A 23,210-nucleotide genomic window follows, 5' to 3' on the forward strand; every position below is an offset into this window, starting at 1 on the left:
AATTTAAAAAAGACATTGGTGAACAATTATGATGTTGGCAATGTTTAATCAAAAACATTGAGTCAAATAAAAATAAAACATCATTACTCATTAAGAAAACTTATTATTTTTGTTGGGTCAACTAAATAACTGGTTTCCATTGCTACACGGATAATGTTTAAAAGTTAGTTGTACTGTTCGGGTTTACAGTGTAGAACATGATAAGAACGTGCTTTGATTCTGAAGGAAACCACTGCATCCCACATTTCTTTGCCTAATTGCACCTTGCGGATGTCTCCTTCTGTAACACGCTGAAGATCTTTTTTCAAATAGCCTATATACTGTATAATTACTACATAAACATTCATGTTTAATCCAGATGCAAGGAAAACTATTGAATTAAAAAGCATGTACTTTTCTCAGTTGTTTTCTTCTGAATTATGGTAGGTATAATGCATTAATACAGATTTTATGCTTTTGGGTTTTGACTGAGAAACAAATCTGTAATTAAAACAAATAATTAAAATAAAAGAATTAAACAATGATTAAATAATTAAAATAAAATAATTAGCATAAGATGGCGTTAAGTTCAGACGTGCCCACACTGTGTGTGCATGTGAGAAATGTAAGCTATTAATTGATTTTAGATGGCCAGATGTATATTTGCAACAAATAACACAAATGTCAACTGAATAATAAATGTCTTTGTATCAGAGAAGTCTTTAAAAATAAATAGTGGCAGAATGATAACCTTTCACCCTGTGTGTAGCTAAATGGAGGTGAGGGACCGCAGTCGCTCACCGTCTCGCAGGACCAGCAGAGTAGAGCAAGTGGTGGGACGTTGGCTTCGCTGCTCCAGAGAGTCCATCAACCGGTACCATTCTTTAGATCTTAGTGTGTGCAATCAATGAGTGTATGAACCTTTGCATTTAATTTTTTAGAATTTTGTGTTCAAGTAGCTTCAATATTTTTATCTTTCTATAGAGAGTGTGTGCTAGAGGATGGGCATCTTGGTGACCCTGGCTCTCAGGAGCAGAGGAGCTGTCCAATTAGAGTCCTGGTTAAGATCCCACTTGACCCCACCCTCAACTTCCATGGCTTTACTGTTTCAGAACACAGTCCACCCCAGGTGCAGGATGTGATAGAAGGTACACACAATACAGTCAATCACAAACACACATTCATCGGTGTGACAAGGCAGACAAAGAATGTGGATCTAAGTGCAGCTTTAATAAAACAAAAGATAAACAAGGTAACTCAGAATATAACAACAATGCTGAAAAGCGGGCACAGAGCATGACAACACATGTGAGAATTTACAAACTAACTGGGGGAAACAAGGCCTTAAATATACAAGGGAACAAACAAGGGAACAAGGAACACCAGTGGAACGATCAGGGGAAAACCAATCATAAAATGAAACTACAAAGGACAAGAAAAACTAACAGGAATCAGGAACTAAATGAGAATTTCAATAGAAAAGAACAAAAACAAAAGACAACAGGGAATATGTGACAATCGAATCAAATGGATTCTTGTCATATTTTATTGATTTTATTTATTCATTTATTGATGTTGTAATGTTTTTGACTTCAGCTTACTATTAATTGGTATGAAAAAGATGTGTCAAACTGGCATCCACATGAATGGCCAGACCCAGGGTTAATCATCTCCTAACAAGGCCACATGCCAAGGTCTGGGTAGATTAGATGGTAAGTGAACAATCAGTTCTCGTAGTCAACATGTAGAATGCAAGAGAGTTTGTGCCACCAAACTATGGGCAATCCATGGGCACTTTGCCACCAATTTATCAGGTTTTACAATTTTAATTAATTATATATATAATTAATAAAAATTGTTTAAACTGATAAATTGGTGGCAAAGTGCCATGGATTGCAAAAAACAAGACACATGAAAATGGAGGGAAACAGGAATCACATGTCTAGGAATACAGGAACTAAACTTTTAAAATAAAAAATGTGGAATACATGAACCAACACATAAACTTTACATATCCTCCCCTCTAAGGGAGGCTCCCGATAGCCCAAAACAAGATATCAAAGTCAATAGGGAGGGGGTGGGGGGACAGGGAATGGGGCATGGACTGGCGAGACAGGACATGGCCTGGCGAGACAGGGTGTGAGGCATGGCCTGGTGAAACATGGTGTAGAGCAAGGGAACAGGGCAAAGCCAATGGAAAGTTGGGGCCCTGAGAGGCTCGAAGACCTGATGGGGATGAGTACTAAGGTTGAGCCGCAGGGAAGAAGGTCCCCAGTGGAATGGAGGCGGGCCTGGACCGTGGAGCAGAGCTGGGCGGGCCAAAGGCTTGCTTGTGACAAGGCATGGAGCAGCACGCTGAGGTGATGCAGTGACATGGCATGGAGCAGGCTGAGATGTGGCTGTGACATGGCATGGAGCAGGCTCAGGTGTTGCAGTGACATGGCATGGAGCAGACTGAGGCATGGCTGTGACATGGCATGGAACAGGCTGAGGCATTGCTGTGACATGGCTGTGACATGGCATGGAGAAGGCTGTGGCGTTGCTGTGATATAGCCTGGAGCTGACTCTGGCATGGCTGTGACATGGCCTGGAGCTGACACTGACTCTGGCGTGGCTGCCATGACTTGGGGCAAAGTCAAGGAATGCGGAGCCATGGGAGGCTCGAAACTAAGAGTCCTTGATGACTGGGAAAAGACCTCAGTGGTCGCGAACATGAACAGAGTCTCGGGAGTGACCTCTGTGTTTGTGGGCATGGACTGTGTCTCGGGAACGACCTCCGCGGTTGTGTACATGGGAAGAGACTTGGAAACGACCTCTGTGGTCAGGTACATGGGTTGAGACTTGGAAACAAAAGTCTTTCTCCTCCTCCTTGGGTAACAAGACAACCAATGAACAGACAGAACCATAAACAAGATAACAAGACCAACAAACTAAAACCAATGACAAACTAGAACTGATAATGAATAACAAGACAAAAAAACAATGAAAACAAGATACATGAACATGGAGGGAAACAGGAATCACACGACTAGGGATACAGGAACTAAACTTTTCAAAATAAAAGACATGGAATACATGAACCAACACATAAACTTTACAACTGTCTTTTGGTCACCACCTACTGGTTTAAATCTTTAATATCACAGGGATAAATGAAAATTCACACATCTAGCTGCTGTTACTCATCTGCACTGCTGTTACACAGAGTGATACAAGCATAGTGACAATGACTTTCGTGATCATATCACTGATATCACTGAAATTGATATAGAAGTTCTATAAAGAAGTTAATAATAGTAAGTTATATTTTAAAGACAATATGCATATTGAATATGGCCAGTTATTTTGTCTATTGTCCGCTGACATAAATAGACTCAAATCATCCAATCACAGCAAATGTGGACGGTACATCAGTTCCTGGCCAGTGAGATTTCAATAGCACATTAATATACTGTCAGTCTGTATCACACTATTATCAGCTTTCTCTTTCTCCTGAGTTATAGATCACAGTTGAGAAATAGTTTTACTGCTTTCTGGTGTCACTCGCTACGTTCTCTCTTCTCCATTCTGCTCTTATTAACAGTTCAGTGTTTCTGGCGACTGCGCCGCCTGCACTGCTGATAGTTGCGCCACTGAAAAGAAGCCAAAGCAGGATCAACCATTGCATGTCGCCAATAGGTGCACACAGACTGAGAGCCTGTCTGGCATGCCGTGAAAAAGCATGATGCTGTGTTCAAATAGTGTCATACTAAATATCTGCACTATTAGAATGCTGCTTGTCCAACCAGATATGGGGATTGGATTTTTTATAGATATTAAAAATGTTTATGTTTTACCTACAATCATTTACACACACACACACACACACACACACACACACACACACACACACACACACACACACACACACACGCACACATGTAGTGTTTCCATGTTTTATGGGGACTTTCCATAGACATAATGGTTTTTATACTGTACAAACTTTATATTCTATCCCCTAAACCTAACCCTACCCCTAAACCTAACCCTCACAGAAAACTTTCTGCATTTTTACATTTTCAAAAAACATAATTTAGTATGATTTATAAGCTGTTTTCCTCATGGGGACCGACAAAATGTCCCCACAAGGTCAAAAATTTCAGGTTTTACTATCCTTATGGGGACATTTGGTCCCCACAAAGTGATAAATACACACTCACACACACACACACACACTCATGTTGTGTTTCCATGTTTTATGGGGACTTTCCATAGACATAATGGTTTTTATACTGTACAAACTTTATATTCTATCCCCTAAACCTAACCCTACCCCTAAACCTAACCCTCACAGAAAACTTTCTGCATTTTTACATTTTCAAAAAACATAATTTAGTATGATTTATAAGCTGTTTTCCTCATGGGGACCGACAAAATGTCCCCACAAGGTCAAAAATTTCGGGTTTTACTATCCTTATGGGGACATTTGGTCCCCACAAAGTGATAAATACACGCTCACACACACACACACACACACACACACACACACACACACACACACACACACACACACACACACACACACATTTTTTAAATTTGAAATGCTGTAACCCAGCAGTAATTTGTATGTACTGCCTGACTTATTCAGCAGCATGTTGGCTGATGTGGTTGGCTCTTGGAGCTATGTCTACAGGAAACCTTACTCTTGGCTGGAGCCATCTGGTTACACCACAGCCAAAGAACTAGCTATTAAGTAGGACAACAATGTTTTTAAAATAATTGAATCTTATAGAGTGGCTATGCAACTAAGATGACTCAGAGTATGGTAGTTGAAGTCCTGAAACCCTGTACACATGATTGACAGTTATCATGGTACTCTCCACTGTGCTTCGTCTGTGTGCTTTATAGGTGGTCCTGCTGATGGAAAGCTTGTCTCTGGTGACCAGCTATTCAAAATAAACAATGTTTCTGTTGATGATCGATCCACAGAACAGGCTGCTGACATCATCAGGTATATGAAATGTTTGATTGTGTCTATGTGCATCTGCAAAATTTTAGTCGTTTTGTATATGGCTATATATATCTGGGGGAACAGATGTCCAGTTTTTTCCAAAACAGTCCTATATTTTCTCAGATCCTTTTCATTCTCCCCAAAGGAATAGTTCACAAAAAGAAGTTCCAAACTTCTTTGTAAATTTTTCTGTGGAGCAGAAAAGGGGAAACGTTTAAGCATCTTAAGCAACTATTTACCTTACAATGACAGTTCATATGGACCATGTGTGTCAAACTTTGAAAAGGGGTAGTGGGGGGACACAATAACAGCACCATAAATGTAGTCTTTATGACTCTAGCACTGTATTCTAAGCCTTCTGAAGTCATAGGATAGCTTTGTTTAAGGAAAAGACTGATATGAACATGTACTGTAAGTAGTTATATCTCCCTGCTGAAGTTCTAAAATTGACTACAAAATTAGTATGGAATATAAAAATAGGATGTCAACAAGACACATTTCTGCTGTTTCCCACACAAAGCTAACACATGGATTCGAGTCTTGATAAGTAGCTTGCAAAACATATGATTTTCTTTTCTGTTCTTTTAGGAAAAGAATGAGCTTTTGTTTGCTTGAAGATTCTTAAAAAAAAAAAACATTTGTGTTGTGCTGATAAAATAACAGAATACAGGCTTGGAACAACATTAAAAAAAAATGTCTTAAATTATACATTTTAAATATGTATGTAATATCTTACAGGGCCTAAATTATAAATGTTTCTATCGCACAAGCCACTGAATTCTGTGTATGCAATTTACCATGCATGCACCTGTAACGTTTGGTTGTCACTGGATACAAGACGAGACGCAGGAGTAGGAACTTTATATCCTTTAATCATAAATTTGGAGTAGAGCAAACACTGGAGTAGAGCAAACACTGGAGTAGAGCAAACACTGGAGTAGAGCAAACACTGGAGTAGAGCAAACACTGGAGTAGAGCAAACACTGGAGTAGAGCAAACACTGGAGTAGCGCAAACACTGGAGTAGCGCAAACACTGGAGTAGCGCAAACACTGGAGTAGCGCAAACACTGGAGTAGCGCAAACACTGGAGTAGCGCAAACACTGGAGTAGCGCAAACACTGGAGTAGCGCAAACATCACGATTCATTACAATTCAAGGACTGACCCAGACTGACAAAACTAAAGAGTTTATATACATTTAGGATTAAACGAGGGAATGACACACATGTGGGGATAATGGAGTAATCAGGGCAGTGACTTATGGGAAATGTAGTGAGGGAGAGAACTTCAAAATAAGAGTCACTGAACAAGGTGCAGACAGACTGTGACAGCATCAGGATTTGTAAAAAACTAAACTTAGCGGGCCTCATTCATGAAAATGTGTAAATATCCGAAAGAATTGGGAGTAATTTCTATGTAAAATTGAGCTTCCCGGAAATGTTCTGCCAGATTCACAAATGCTTCGCATTCCCCAGATTTGTATGTTATGGCACTTTTCCACTGCGTGTTACGGTTCGACTCGACTCTGCTCGCTGAATTTTTCTGAGCTTGCTTTTACACTGTAGTTTAATGCCGCCTCAACGTGGGTGGGATTATAGACTGATTGTCATAGTTGCGCCGCCTCTACTGCCGTGACATCATCTTAAACGTGATGCAAACAGAGCCTTTTCAGGTCTCCCTCTGTCATCACTATAATGAGAGACAGGTGTTAGAGTAATTACAGCCCAGGTGACTAGCCTTACTGCTTTCCGTCTCCTGCAGACAGACACATAATCATACTAAAAGCACTGGTCGAAAACTTTTGCTCTTGCACTTTGACACATGACGTGTCTTTAGCTTTAAAAATCGGAACATGTCATCTCAATCTTTCTCGCTTGACAAAATCAATTGTTTGTTTGTTTTTGAAGAGTGCTTCAGCTGATATTCATGAACTGTTTCGTCACCGTGTTTATGGATTGGATTACGAGTGGTTTTCTCCGTGAAGTGCCGCTAATGACAGGGAAGTGCCGTTTACGAGCGTTTTCTCCAGGAAGCAGCCTCGAGACGGTCTCACGCTTCTGAATGGTTTCAAACTTCTGGTTGCCAGTACATTTGTGTACCTATGTAAACACATACACTGAAGCCCTGATTGCCTAGGTTTAATGAGTGCAGGATCATCATTTATTTCACGCTGGATGTGAATCTTATGTGAGTGTCGTTAATGCTGGATTTTTATTGATTTTTTATTCCCTTTGTAATGCCCAATCGCGGAGAGTAGCACGAGCCTCCACATGCAACTGAGGCTTGTCCTCCACCACCCTGACTGAGGTGAGTAATCGCACCACCACGAGGACCTACTAAGTAGACCTCCTTGTGGTCACAATTAGTGGTTCTCGCTCTCAATGGGGCGCATGGTAAGTTGTGCATGGATCGTGGAGAGTAGCTAAGTAGACCTACTAAGTAGGTCCTCGTGGTGGTGCGGTTACTCACCTCAGTCAGGGTGGTGGAGGACAAGCCTCAGTTGCCTGTGGAGGCTCATGCTACTCTCCGCGATCCATGTACAACTTACCATGCGCCCCATTGAGAGCGAGAACCACTAATTGTGACCACAAGGAGGTTACCCCATGTGACTCTATCCTTTCTAGCAACCGGGCCAATTTGGTTGCTTAGGAGACCTGGCTGGAGTAACTCAGCACACCCTGGATTTGAACTTGTGACTCCAGGGGTGGTAGTCAGCATCTTTAATGCTGGATTTAAACTAATTGAATTGCTTTTAGGTGACTATTGACATCAGTAAGGATACATCTAGATGTTTTACATGTCCTAATCATGGATGGACATAATCAGTGCCCTGCTTGTCTTGGTGTGTACCATCTTAAAGAGGCCATGTCTGACCCAGGATCTGAGTGCTCCATAATGCCTCTTGGTGTGCGTTGAGCATGACTGGCAGGTCTGGAATCCTCTGCAGAGGATTTTCTGCTTTCTTCGAACATCCCTATGTCTGATCATAAATGTAAACAAACACTTAAGCATGACAAAAGGAATAAAAAAACTAAACCGTCGGATTTAGCACACAAAGTGGAACAGCTGCCTTCTGCTATAGAACTTTTACTGATGCTCCTTGCTAGAGATCAGCCTACAAATGAGGCACAGGACAAAGTGGAGCCTGAATCATGCATGACATCATCACCAGCTATGCATGCAGAACAGGAGTTAGAAGCGATATCAGTCGCTGCCTCTGACTTTTTGGTGCAAATTCAGTTGCAACCTCAGTGATTGGTGAAAGTCTGCCTGCGGCCCAGTCACACCACTCTGACAGTGATAATTTGTCTGACAAATTGGGAGGGTCATCTTCAGTGGTAACGTCTTTGTAGGAACGCTGAAAGTAATGCTCGCCCATATTGACCACTCCCCCACCCAGGCTCTGAGAAGGTTTTTCTGTTTTGTGTGCAAAGTCCCTCCTTTATGATGACTCAGTGCTGTGATTTTACATCCGTATTGGTGTCTGCCTTGCAGAGTTCTTCAAAAGTCACACATCCTGATCAACTGGCCCGCACACTGGCTTTGATGCAGGAACTGGAGGAAGTTGGTCTTGGCAGCATGCCACCAGTAGAACCCAGTGCTGTGGCCCTTATCATGTCTCCTGATGAGGCACTCCGTGAGAACTCCTCCCTGAGTGCAAGATCACCTGACCCTTTAGTGATGAATCTAATTGAACTTATGTTGCAGGCAATGGGTGTCATTTACAACCACTGCAGCACAGCTTTTGGCACTCTAGTGCAAGCACGATGCCAGGTTTGGTTGGCCCAATACCCTTTGCCAGATGTCTATCAACTTGAGACATTTGCCGCTAATACGTGGTCGAATCTTTGGATCGGCAGCACTGGAAGCTTTGGATGGGCATGTTTCGGTCCCAGAGACTCGTTCCCATCATGTTGGGACAGCTTCAGGCCCCAGGAAACCTACAGTGGCCCCTGTTGCTCGCTATCAGAATGTTGGTGAAAAACCTACATTTAAGCCTCCTCATCAGTTTTGCCGTCGGAGCCCCCAACCTCCACCTCCTCTTGCCAGACATTGTGACACCTTACTATGGGGGCATCAGTCTCACATGCGACACCATGGCCCCATCATCGCCTCCCCATCTCTCAGACAAGCACAGACAAGAGCATTGATGTGGTAAGGCCGACTGTGGTCTGTTTTTCGGAGCGTCAACTGGCTCATTGGGGATCAGTAACAACAAACCAGTGTCTGCTGACTACTCTCTCAAGATGCTTTCATATACAGATTTGCTGTCGACCCCCTGTACAAACTGGGGTGAGACCCACAGTAGTCCACAATCCACACCAGGTAGAGGCCTTGCGCACAACATTCAGGTGTTGCTGTACAAAGGAGACATAGAACTTGTCAACCCCCAGGTTCATCCGTGGGGATTCATTTCCACTTATTTTCTGTTCACAAAGACAGACGGCGGGTTTCAGACAATCTTAGAATAAATTAATTTTAAATGTTTACTAAAGTTACTGCCATTCTGAATGTTGCATGTGGCAGATGTTTTACAGGCCATTATGCCTCAAGATTGGTTTGTGCCAATATATCTAAGGGATGCCTACTTTCATATTCCAATTGTTCTGGAACACAGGTGATTCCTTCGGTTTTCATTTATGGGTCAAATATTTCAGTTCAAAGTTCTCCCATCTGGCACCAAGGGTATTCAAAGTGTGTAAAGGCTGCACTGGAACCACTACAAAGGAACGGCATGAGAGTGTTGCCGTACCTTGATGATTGGCTTGTCTGTGCGGCATCACCATAGCAGGCAATGCATCAAACTCCCCAGTCGCAGGACAATATTATGGCTTTGGGGTTCATAGTGAATTGGAACAAATGCAGGCTTGTCCCAACTCAGTCGACCCATTTTGTAGGTCGGACACTTAACTCTCCCATGATGCTGGTCTCCCCCACACTAGAGAGGTTACATTCAATTCTGACAGCGGTGAAGCATCTCAATGCTACATTGCTTTAATGAGGCTTTTAGGGAAGCTCACAATTACAGCAGCAGTGGTGCCACTGGGATTGCTATGGCTGAGACCATGGCTGGCTCATTCAGAAGAAGCTGTTTCCAGTGCGGGACAAATACGCAAGGGTCAAAATCACACAGCGTTGCTTTCAGGCCCTGGCTCCATGGTCACGGAAGAAGTTCCTCCTCAAAGGAGTTCCTCTGGGTCCTCCACCTTCATGGTGGGAGGTAATAAGTACAGATGCCAGTCTTCTTGGATGGGGTGGAGTCTGGCACCAGAGAGGAGTGAATGGCACTTGGAGCAGGGCTTTGTGCACAGCACATATAAACATTTTGGAATTCACTGCAGTGTTTCTCATTCTACTCAATTTTCAGATGGTGCTCAGGGACAAACATGTCTTGGTGTGCACGGACAACATGGCAACATGCTGCAGGGAATTACAAGGAGATTGGAGACTACACCCGGAGCTGGTAAAGATGATATGGTTGACTTCTGGGACCACAGTGGCCGATATGTTTGCTGACCATCTGACAAATCACTGCCCTCATTGGTTCTCTCTAACAGATGAGCCAGGATCACTAGACCTGGATGCACTGGCTCACGACTGGCTGGATGTAATGTTGTATGCTTTCCCCCGGTTACAAGTGATTCGGAGAACTCTGTGCCGTGTGCATGACTGCGGTCACTGTCTGCTGTTAGTTGGTCCTCAATGGCATGTGAGGTCATGGTTTCAGACCCTCCTGCCATTGTTAGCAGGGCCACCTTGTCCTCTACCCAGCAGATTAGATCTGCTGACTCAGTTGGAGGGGAGAGTTTGGCATCCTCACCCAGACCGGTTGAAATTGTGTGTGTGGCCACTGGGTCCACTGGGCCTCTTTTGGAATGTTTACACGGGGCCAGGGGCACTGTTTTGAATGCTCATGCAGCATCTACATGAAAATTGTATGCAATTAAGTGGAAGGTGTTCTGTGACTGATGCACCGACCATGCCACTTATCCACTACACTGTTCCGTAGTTTCAGATTTCAGATTTCAGATTTTTTGCCAGATCTTTTGGAGCTTGGATGTTCTGCATCTACACTCAATGTGTATGTAGCAGCTTTGGCATCGGAGGTGAGCGGTGTCTCACTTGGGACTGACCGGTTAGTTGTGGCGTTTTTGAAAGGGGATAAACATCTGTGCCCTCCACGGGGTGTGCGAAGCCCAACGTGGGACTTCAGTGTGGTACTCAATTCCTTATGTCAAACACCCTTTGAGCCTATAATGGACTCGGAGTGTATAATGGAGATGTATAATGTATAATGTTAAATGGCTGTCTTTGAAGTCTGCATTCCTCTTCGCCATTACAACAGCGAAGTGTGTGAGTGAGCTACTTGCATTATCAGTGAGCATTCCCTGTTTGCACTCGGGCCTGATTTTAATAATGTTTCATTGTGGCCCAATCCCAAAAATTTGAATGAGCCCATTGTGTTGGCTGCTCTGTTGCCAGATAACGCTGACATGTGGGTTGAGCTATGTCCAGTTAGGTCTTTGAAGGTTTATATTGACAGGACAGCAGCCTGGCGCAAGACTAACCAATTGCTTATTTTCTTTAGCGATACACGCAAAGGGACTGCACTCTCCAAGATGAGACCTGCACACTGGGTGACACAGTAAATTTCTCACGCATACGAGTCTTCAGGGCATCCTGCCCCCTCATCTATTCGCTGTCACTCTACATGTACTCTTGTACATCTCAAGCAGTGCTTAGAGGTGTAAAACTCTCTGAAATTTGTGCAGCAGCAACATGAGCTTCATACTGAATGTGACACCCCAGCCAGCAGTGTGTGTTGCGGTGCTCTCTGCCTGCACTGATGCATCACAAGGGGATTCCTCATGACTGCATAAGTATTTGTCTTCCACTAGTGCTTTCAGTACTACCTCTGGTGGTCTGGAATGAAAGGAAATAGAATGTTGGTTACGGATGTAACTGTGGTTCTATGACTGAGAGAAAGACCACCAAAGTCTCTAGTCACTCGGAATTTGCAAAAATGATCTAGAGATCGAGAAGAAGTTTTTATAGCTAAATACACATCATGTGTCACGGGGTGACAATTTTCTTTTTCTATTCTCGGTCAAAGCACAAGTGCACAAAAGATATTTCCGTTAGAGCTTTCAGTACTGCCTCTGGCAGTCTACCATGCAACCACCATGCAAAGTCTACCAGCGAACGTAACCAGCGATTTCTTGGCTTGTGATATTTTAAATTCCCAAAGGCTGTGCGCTTGGATTTGTGTTCTATTACAGAAATCACATTTTGCGATAAAAGACAGCATTCTGCAAAGTAAATCTGTGACGTGCACTTGAATCACTCTGACTGACATGGAATGACATGGTATAACAGATGGTATGATGACAGACACTGCCGGACACATTCAGTATCAAACAAACCATTGGAAAGACTGGTGGTAGGCTATCTGGATAGGTCTCATCAGAAATGCGGTACTGTAAAGCTGCAAACAGGTACAACACTGCACATCATGCACATAAAATGTTCTGCCTGCCCCGCTTGATGAGTTGACACTAGGGGTCCCCACGGAAAATGCCACAGAGCTGAACCGAGTTACGCAGACTGGCGGTGCGAGACGGGCAAACCTCTGTGTGCCTCGTGGCTGTGCAGCAAGCCGTCGCATATCTACCCCCAACACACTGGCAGGCATGAAGCGGTCCCCTGCACCTAGGGGAACGGCTAACTACTAGAAGTATCAGGACTGCCTGGCCCAGCCGGGGCCTTCTCTCTATTATTCTCCCCTGTAAAAGGAACAAAATCGTTCAGCTGGGGGCCAACTATATGGTCCAAGCTCGGGGGGGTTTAGGTGGAATTCACACATGGTCTTACCGGTTAGGAGCGGAAGCACATTGTGTGGAGCGGCGTCGTGGTAGACCCTACCCAAGAGGGGGAGGAGTTACTACAAACATGGCGACCCAGGGCAGAGGGCCCTCTGTCCAAGGAAGACGCGGTTTACCTGTAGGTATTTTGCGGGATATACGTCACACTGGGTTGCCGAAGGTGACAACCAGCACATGTGGAGCATTTACCTCAGCACGGGGGCCTAGTGACGCCCGTACTGGGGCGGCCGCAAGCCTCTCCGAAGACTCGACGGTCGCTAGGCTAGGGAGGAAGTACGTCCAGGGTTCACACTTCCTGCGAACGCAACTGTGAAAACAGCGCACGTCTTCGCCTCAAGGGAGGGGAAAGGCGCTATGCACAAGCGATACACCCGGCCAGCTGACCCGAACTTACCTGTTTGTGTCACCTGATAACACACGGGATGAAACTGGCTCAATCCTGAGGTTTTAGAACCTCGCAAAAGTGTTAGGTGTTTCCCAACCCGTGGCTCTACATATGCCTGCTAGAGAGGCGCCATGGGACAACGCCCACGAAGCCGCAACGCCCCTGGTAGAATGGGCTCATAGGCCAGCAGTGGACGGCACGTGCTGGCTGTGGTATGCCATTGTGATGGCATCTACGACCCAGTGGGCGATCCTCTGTTTGGAGACAGCACTTCCCTTCTGCTGTCCGCCGAAGCAAACAAAGAGCTGCTCGGAGCTTCTAAAGCTCTGCGTGCGATCCAAGTAGATGCGAAGAGCATGCACTGGACACAGCAACGCCAAGGCTGGGTCTGCCTCCTCCTGGGGCAGCGCTTGCAGGTTCACCACTTGATCCCTATAAAGGGGTCATTGTAACCTTTGGCATGTAACCTGGTCGGGGTCTCAGGATGACGTGAGAGTAAGCCGGACCGAACTCTAGGCACAGTTCGCTAACAGAGAACACCAACAGGTCCCCTACCCTCTTGATGGAGGTGAGCGCCGTCAGGAGGGCGGTCTTCAGAGAGAGCACCTTTAGCTCTGCTGACTCAAGGGGCTCAAAGGGAGCTCCCCGAAGGCCCTGAAGGACCACGGAGAGGTCCCAGGAGGGAACGAGGCACGGCCTTGGGGGGTTTAACCTCCTCGCGCCTCTCAGGAACCTGATGACCAAATCGTGCTTCCCTAAATACATACCTTCCACTGATGTGCCGATATAGCGGCTGCATACACCTTCAAGGTGGAGGGGGACAGCCGGCCCTCCAACTTTTCCTGCAGAAAGGAAAGCACTGATCCAACTGCGCATCTCTGGGGGTCTTCACCACGGGAAGAACACCACTGAGTGAACACCACTTCAGGCCATAACGGCACCTCGTTGAGGGGGCTCTCGCCTGAGTGATCATGTAAACCACCACGGGTGGAAGGCCACCTAAGTATACCGCTTCCTGTCCAAGGACCAGACATGGAGATTCCAGAGGTCTGGTCGCAGGTGCCAGATGGTGCCCTGACCCTGAGAAAGAAGGTCCTTCCACAGGGGAATTTGCCAGGGAGGGGGCTGTCGCGAGGAGTGTGAGGTCCGAGAACCAAATCCGGGAGGGCCAATAAGGGGCCACTAAGAGGACCTGCTCCCCATCCTCCCTGACTTTGCACAACGTCTGTGCAAGTAGGCTCACTGCAGGAAACGCATACTTGCGAAGCCCCGGGGGTCAGCTGTGTGCCAAGGCATCTGTGCCGAGGGGAGCCTAAGTCAGAGAGTACCAGAGTGGGCAATGGGAGGATTCCGGGGAAGCGAACAGGTCTACCTGCGCTTGTCCGAATAGACTCCAGATCAGCTGAACCACCTGGAGGTGGAGCCTCCACTCTCCCCTGGATGTAACCTGCCGCAACAGCGCGTCCGCTGTGCTTTTGAGGTAGCCTGGGATGTGAGTGCCTTGCAGCGACTTGAGTCGGTGCTGACACCAAAGGAGGAGATGGCGGGTGAGTTGCGACATGTGGCGAGAGCGTAGACTGCCTTGGCTGTTGAAGTGCTTGCCACGGAAAAAGCCTCCACAGGGCAAGTAGTACTGCCAGCAACTCGAGGCAGTTGATGTGCTAATGCAGTCGTGGGCCAGTCCAAGGGCCAACGACTGAGTGCCCGTTGCATACGGCACCCCAGCCCTGTTGGGAGGCATCTGTCATGACCACGATGTGCCTGGAGACCTGGCCTAGGGGAACTCCTGCCCGTAAGAACGCTAGGTCTGATCAGGGGCTGAGAGAGCAGCAACAAGCCTGCTTGACGAGGACGCGGTGTGTGCCGTGGCGCCATGCTCGGCTCTCGACTCTGGTCTGTAGCCAGTGCTGGAGTGGTCTCATATGCATCAACCCAAGCAGTGTAACCGTCGCTGAGGATGCCATATGCCCCAGGAGCCTCTGAAAGGATTTCAGTGGGAACAACGTGTTCTGTCTGAACGTATGCAGACAGCTCAGCACTGACTGTGCGCGCTCGCTGGTGAGACACGCCATCATTGAAACCGAGTCCAACTCCATACCAAGAAAAGAGATGCTCTTAACGGGACGAGCTTGCTCTTTTCCCAGTTGACCTGAAGCCCCAAGCGGCTGAGGTGTCTGAGCACCAGGTCCCTGTGAGACAACATGTCTCGCGAGTGAGCTAAGATTAGCCAGTTGTCGAGATAGTTGAGGATGTGGACTCCTGCTTCCCTCAGTGGGGCAAGGGCTGCCTCTGCGACCTTCGTGAAGGCGTGAGGGGACAGGGACAGGCCGAAGGGGAGGACTTTGTACTGATATGCCTGACCCTGGAAGGCAAACCGGAGAAAGGGTCTGTGCCGAGGAATGATCGAGACATGAAAGTACGCATCCTTTAGGTCTACTGCCGCAAACCAATCCAGATGCCGGACTCTCACTAGAATGCGTCTCTGCATGAGCATCTTGAACAGGAGTCTGTGCAGAGCCTGGTTCAGAACTCGCAGGTCGAGGATTGGCCACAACCCACCACCTTTTTTGGATACGATAAAGTAGGGGCTGTAAAACCCCTTCTTCATCTCGGCTGGAGGGACAGGCTCTATTGCGCCCTTCCGTAGGAGGGAGGTCTGCTTACCATGATAACGACGGCCGGGGAGACCGGAAGTAGAGCCCGAGGGCTGAGGAAACTGCTCTTTTTTTGGAAAATGTGGGTACCGCAGCCTGTTGGGCGTGCTGCGAAATAAATTTTAAAAGGAAATAAGGATTCTCCACCCGCCCCTCCAGCGTGAGAGGGAGTGGTCTGCTTACCAGCTCCCGTAGAGCAGTTTCCTGAGTCCCAGAGCTGCCCGTCTCAGGGGCGCTTCGAAGCCTTCTTAGGGCTCTTGGCTGCCGGCCGTGAGGCGGGGGGCATCGCTGTTCTGCGGGTAGCTCCACGTCGGGGCCAGCCCCGAGGGGCGGGCTGTGGCAGGGCTGGTGTTGGTACCGCAGAGGGATGCGCTTAGCGACGAGCAGACGGGGTGCGGGGTCTGTGGCTCCGCCTGGGCAGGATGTGCTGTATAGCTCACCGTTGAGAACTGTTGCGAAGTCTCCAACGGTGTCGCCAAACAGCCCAACCTGGGAGATGGGGGCGTCAAGGAAACGTACCTTATCAGCCTCTTGCGACTCGACGAGGTTGAGCCAGAGGTGGCGCTCCTGAACCACCAAGGTGGACATCGCCTGCCCGAGAGCCCGCTCCGTGACCTTCGTTTCCCGGAGGGCAAAGTCGGTCGCCGAATGCAGCTCCTGCATTAGACCCAGGTCAGGACTGCCCTTGTGTAGTTCTCTAAGTGCCTTGGCTTGGTCCACCTGCAGGAGTGCCATGCATGCAAGGCGGAGGTGGCGTGCCCTGCAGCACTGTAGGCTTTAGCCGTCAGAGACGACGTCAGCCTACAGGCCCTCAACGGAAGCCTCGGGCGGTTCCGCCAGGTGGAGGCGTTTTGCGGTCATAAGTGCACCGCGACCACTTGGTCCACCTGGGGAATCGCCACGTAGCCCCTTGCCGCCCCGCCATCGAGGGTAGTGAGAGCGGAGGAGCTCACCGCTCGCGTGCGGCAGTAAAAGGTGCCTGCCACGAGCGCGTAAGCTCCTCATGCACCTCTGGAAAGAAAGGAACAGGGGCGGAGCATGGCAGTAAGCGGTGCCCCAGAAACCAATTGTCGAGCCACAAGGGTTCGGGGGGAGGCGGAGGGTTCCACTCGCGGCTGCCTGGGCAAGCATGGCTGTCAGCTTCGCGTCAGCCTGCGACTGAGCCGCCACACCCGAGGGTGGGAGTCCAGCCGAGTCCTCAGAGTCAGACATGACGGACCCGCTCTCCGATGCCGCGATCGATATCTTATCGTTGTCAGGTGCTCCGAACGAGATTGCGGGTCCGCTGTGAAGCAAACCAGCAACCGCGCCCCAGCGCTCGGTTGGAGCATATGAGCGCGACGGGGAGTGGGAGGTCCGTGGGGTTATACCCATATCCCCATATCGCCCCCAGCGCTAATCGACACTGCCTCATACCCGTAGGTAGAAGGACAGAGTCGTTGAGCGGCTGGGGTGGCTCGCGCTCTTACGAGGGTGAGCCGCGACCACAACGTAGCCATGGCCATGCTCTCGCAGTGAGGGCATGAACCATCCAAAAATGCTGACTCTGTGTGGGTAGCACACAGACACAAGAGGCAGCGATCATGGCCATCAGACGGGGAGAGAGAACGACCGCAACCAGAAAATACACACAAACGGAAAGACATCTTGAAAAAGACGCTTCACCGTATGTGCCACTCTTTTAGAGAAATATACTCTTTTATTGGTGTTTTTATATGTATATATATGTATACGGGAATATAAATATATATATAAATGAAGTAATTCACTCCATGAGCTCTTTTTCTGATGCTGAAGCACCCAGGGGTGTGTGCTCAGCACAACGTAGTGTGCAAGGGGGAGAACCGCTGGAAAGCGCCGTAAAACCAACAGCTTGTAGAGATGAATGAACGGCAGAGGAATTCAGCTCTGTGACTGCTCTCTCGGCTCCGAAGATATCTGATGTGTATTTGCAGCGTCACTCCTTTTATACCCGTATGTCCAGGGGAATGGCATGCAAATTCCACACGGCAATTCTCATTGGCCTTTTCTCCGCAGGAGCGACCCCTAGTGTCAACTCATCGACACAACGTCGAGTGAGTGACAGAAGGGGAACCATGTTCATAGTCTTATAAAAAACATTATGAAAAATACTTTTGCCGTTTTTCTATAGCTGAACTTTACTTCAGCTGTTTTTGTAATATAAAATATCAGTTATATGTGAAACAAATGTAAGATTGTACATTTGTTTTTGTTTTAAAAAGCTCTTAAAGTTATCCGATGATACAGTATCAGAGAATAGTTTTAAAGTATGTCTATTTTACTCTAAAACATGACAAAGATTAGGAGAAATCAGCATATCTTATGGGCACAAGGCCCATTTACAGTCAAATACAAATGAAATTACAATTCAAAACTGACTTTACGCAAACTTTTAGGATGAAATCCATGCAGTGTTTCATACATGAGGCCTCTGGTGGCTATAGCTATAGCAGTATAACTAAATATGTTGTACTCTTTTACGCTCATTTACAGGGAATGTCAGGGCACCTTAGTATTGATTGTCCTGAGAAATACTGTGGTAAGTGTATATGTGCTCATATAGATGTTGTTTAGTTAGAGATGCTGTTTGAGCAATACTGTTCCTTCTGACTGGGGCATGGCTTGAGGATGTGGTGTTTTATTGCCATATGTTATGAGGCAGAAATTATTTACAATAGCATTTTATAGATCACTATTAGAACAACCCATTGACCAGGCCCACATGGAATGTGTGACCGCAGAGTGCAGCAGAAAGCTCCACAGCTTATATGGAATTTGGCACATCTATCAATCACAAAGTTCTAACCATCCCCACCTTATTTTGCCTGTTTTCCTCTTAAAGACAAAGCATCAGATAGAAGATGTACAGAAACGGCATCAAGATGCATGCCCTTGCCCTTCCCTTGTGTTCCCTTTAGAGATCTAGGAAGTCTCAGCAAACAGGCTTAAAAGATATAGTTTGATAAATATCCCGGTTTTATTTTGTGCATTCAATCCATTAAGGACACATAAATTATAAAATGTATATCGCAGGTGGTGCATATTAAGAAATGTAGATGATGATTTGACATCCAACAGTCCTGACTGTACAACTGACTATATTTCTTAGTGGCAGGTAAAAGCACATGTCCCAGTCAATGCAGATACATTTGTGAATACCTAAGTAATTTTGCAGTAAATGTTTGTTGGGAGAATATTTAATTGAATGTAAAACATGTCAATTAATGGCTGTGCCATAGGGACCTAAGTCATCCTTCCAGTGGCGGCGTTTCACAAAAACCTAGAGTATGGCATTCCCTCTGGCATACATAGAACAACGACATTACCGAACGATATACCTCACATTATACCAAACAAAATGCACTATTAACTTGTAACGCGTTGTGTCAGGACTCAGGAGGGAAAGAAAATAGGGATAGCTCACAGCTGAAGTTATTAGGCCAGACAGAATCACGGAGGCGATTGGCATCACAACAACTCGCGTTTTATTCCGCAGTCGAACTCGGGGCAACTGTCTTTCCACAGCGTTATCAAACAAACAAAACCAGATAAAATAAAATGAGCACCAAAGAGAGATTACCCGCATACATGGGGGATTCAAGCGCACGGTACATACAATACCATACAGAGTGCAGAAAGTTCAACAGGGTGCGCGCAGCTCTTAAAGGGGCCACACCTTATTTCCACTCGTTACAAACTCTAATACACTATTAATTAAAACTCACAGTGAACAGCATTAAATATAAAAACACATGTCTTACCTTTTTGTTGCAGTGCAGTTTTTATTGCATAAGTGGGTAGCGGCGAGGTCGGAGCAGTGCGAAGTCGGTGACAAGCTCATCCCGATCAAAACATTTCACCAGCTCTTTCTCCACAGAGATGAGCATTAAGTGGCTTAGTCTCTCATCACCCATTGTTGTCCTCAGATAAGTTTTTACTTGTTTAAGGACAGAAAAAAAACGTTCGTTCAAAGCTGTTGTGATCGGTAGGGTCAGCACGATTTGAAATAGTTTTATTAACTCACTGTAGGCCACAGGTAGAGACTGCAACTGAATTAAATCTGACAAGATAGTGTTGTCATTGGTTGGTTTCTCATCACATTTTAAAAAAATCCTCGCAGAGCTGGCCTGGGACTCAAGGATGACTTCATCAACATGTGCAGCGTAGCAAAGTTTTCACTTGAGCTTGATTTTCATTCACCTCGGCAGATCTGTTGTTTGTAATGGCTGTTGCTATTGATGGCTTTTTACCTGCACATACATCCTTGTAATCTGCCCATGCCTTCACTGCATCTCTGTGTCGAGGCCGCTCGGTGTGTTCCCTTAACTGTGAATGCATGTTCTTCCAGCAGGTAAAACCTCTCTCTATGAATGGCCGAGCTCCACTTCTTTCTCCTGGCCCAAGTGACAAACCGGCAAAATGTCGACAGGCATAGGAAAAAACAGCATTGTCTGAAATGGAATATTCTATCCATTCATGAATTTTGTAAAGCTGTGACGAAAATCGTCTCCCATTTCGGATTGGAAAGTTTAAAAGCTGCGGTTGCCTCTGTGCTTCATTTTTAGTTTTGCTAATATCTTCCACCGTGTTGCAGCTAATGCTGGCTGGTGGCATCTCTGATGTAGGATTTGCATCAGAATCTGAAGGCCCAGATGACGTTTCGCTGACACTGACAGCACTACAGTCCTCGTTTTTTTATTTAATTTCTTCAATAAAAAACATCCAAGGAGGATTGAATCGGCCTGTTTCATTTCATGTTTACTCCGTATGACTGACAGGCTAATCAAAAGACGCGTGATTAAGTGATGCAATAGCTGCGGCTGCGCACTCACTCCACAATTTAAAAAATAATAATAATACTTTTGCAATAATCTAAACATATATCATACATTTATGTGTTCATTTAAAATATGCTATTGTGTTTTAGACGTTGTTAAAATAATAATAAAAATACGTTGTTTTTTTCTGATCCAATCAGAGAAGTCGCGTTAAGATCATAAGAGCAGCGCTCATCGTGAGTGGTCACTTATCACGTGTTTTGCCTTCGGATTTATTATCAAATGAATAAATGAATCCATTTTTTTAAGCAACTTTATTGCACTGAAGTAGGAATAAGGTATGAAGTATAGCAATAGTAGGAAAAGTCACAAAGTCTCATGTCGTTTGAATGAAAGGAATTTATTTATCATAAATAAGCCCAGATTTTACAGTGGGAAACCGTGTTGAATTTCTCCAGCATCATATAATGTAAACTGCATTTATGACAAACAAAGAACTACACAGATATATAATATCAACGATTTATCAATAAATGCACGCACGTTGGTTGTCATCTGCTTTTGTTCTGACGCTGACGCTGCGGAGATAATACTGGGAGGAGCCGCTTTCATATGACTTTTAAAAGTGACTGACTGAGCGATCACGAAACACGGGGGGGGGGGGTGGAAGGGTGGAAATTTAGGGGGTTAAAAAGCCCTCCTAAAATCTTTAACGAGCATCATCATCAGCTGATGTTTTATCTAAACTCTGACTGCTAGGGTATGGCAATGGCCATACTCTGCCATACGCAAACGCCGCCCCTGCATCCTTCATAACTCCAGAGAAGAGAGCAAAGCTGAAGTCAAACCCAGTTAAAGTGAGGTTTGCAGAGGAGGTGATGGTAATGGTCACTCACAGGTTTAACAAATTCTGTTATTCATATTATGTTATTAATGGAGTGTGTGCATGCTAATTAACAAAATGTACAGAAAGAGAGTGAATGATGGAGAAAATTAGAGAGAAAATGAAAAAAAGCACTAAAGTTGGGGTCAACCCTCTTAGTGGATAGAGAGATGGAGCAGCGACTCCCAGTTATATGTTGTTTAAAATCTGGTGTTGTATTTTAGGCCTGGCCTATAATAAAAAAAATAATAATTATGTGAACCCTTTGGAATTAGCTGGTTTTCTGCAGTAATTGGTCAGAAAATGTGATCTCATCTTCATCAAAGTCACAAGAACAGACAACCACAATGGTGCTTAAGCTAACTATACACAAACAATTATAATCTTTAATGTCGTTATTTTACACATCCCATTAAACATTCAAAGTGCTGTGGAAAAAGTAAATGACCCCTTGGATTTAATAACTGATTGATCCTTCTTTGGCAGCAATAACCTCTACCAAGCGTTTCCAGAAGATGCAGATTAGACCTGCACAACGTTCAGAAGTATTTTTGGACCATTCTTTCTCACAGAACTGCTTTGGCTCAGCCATATTCTTAGGATGTCTGGTTTAAATGGCTTTTGGCACTCACGGTTAAGGTCTAGGCTCTATTTTCTTTTTCTAAGCCATTCTGTAGTGGATTTACTTCAGTGTTTAAGGTCCTGATGCATCACCCAACTTCAGCTGGCACACAGCCACCCTGACATTATCCTGTAGGACATCTTGATAAACTTGCCTCTGATGGCAAGCAGTACAGGCCCCGAAGCTGCAGAGCAGCCCCAAATCATAATGCTCCCTCCACCGTACTTCATCGTTGGGATGATGTTTTCATATTTGTGTGTGGTGCCCTGTTTACGCCATACGAAGTACTGTGTGTTTTTCCCAAACAATTCAACCTTAGTTTCATCAGTTCACAAAATATTTCCCCAGTAGCATTGTGAAGTGTCAAGGTGGTCTTGGCAAACTTCAGGCAAGTAGCAATGTTTTTGTTGGAAAGCAGCCGCTTCCTTCGTGGTGTCCTGCCATGGACACTTTGCCTGTTTAATGTTTTCCATATAGTAGGCTCATGAACAGAGATTTTAACTAGTTCCAATGATACTTTCAAGTCTTTAGCTGTCAATCTAGGGTTCTTTTTTACCTCATTTATCATTCTGCAGTGTGCCCTTTGAGTCATTTTGGCTGGACGGCCACAGTACTAGATCATCTCCATTTATAGGCAATTTGTTTAACTTTGGACGGATAAATATCTAAGCTCTTCGAGATAACATTGTATCCCTTTCCAACTTTATGTAAAGCAACAATTCATGATAGGTCTCCTGAGACCTCTTTTTGCAAGGCATGGTCCATGTTAGCAGATGCTTCTTATGAATAGAAAACTGCAAAATGATGAGTATATTTTATAGGTAAAAGTAGCTCTAACCCACATCTCATTTCATTGACTGGATGCCAGGTTTGCCAAATCCTGACTCTAATTGGCTTTTGTTGATGTCATTAACCTATGGGTTCACATAATTTTTCCAACCTACACTGTCAATGTTTGAATTATGTATTCAATATTTACAAGGACAATACAATCATTTTTGTTTTATTTGTTAAA

At 45.5% G+C, this 23,210-nt stretch overlaps 1 protein-coding gene across 1 annotated transcript in view; it reads left to right on the forward strand.

Moving 5' to 3' along the window:
• The first annotated feature begins 752 nt into the window (after positions 1-752).
• Positions 753-23,210, forward strand: part of LOC127643532 (FERM and PDZ domain-containing protein 1-like) — a 33,682-nt gene continuing 11,224 nt past the window's right edge. The window contains 7 exon segments of the mRNA XM_052126326.1: positions 753-853; positions 964-1,127; positions 4,867-4,969; positions 18,406-18,451; positions 19,152-19,161; positions 21,495-21,569; positions 21,572-21,588. Coding sequence (XP_051982286.1) covers positions 753-853; positions 964-1,127; positions 4,867-4,969; positions 18,406-18,451; positions 19,152-19,161; positions 21,495-21,569; positions 21,572-21,588 — 516 coding nt within the window.

The sequence above is a fragment of the Xyrauchen texanus genome, chromosome 5 (assembly GCF_025860055.1).
Source record: "Xyrauchen texanus isolate HMW12.3.18 chromosome 5, RBS_HiC_50CHRs, whole genome shotgun sequence".
In the NCBI taxonomy this organism is placed as follows: Eukaryota; Metazoa; Chordata; class Actinopteri; order Cypriniformes; family Catostomidae; genus Xyrauchen; species Xyrauchen texanus.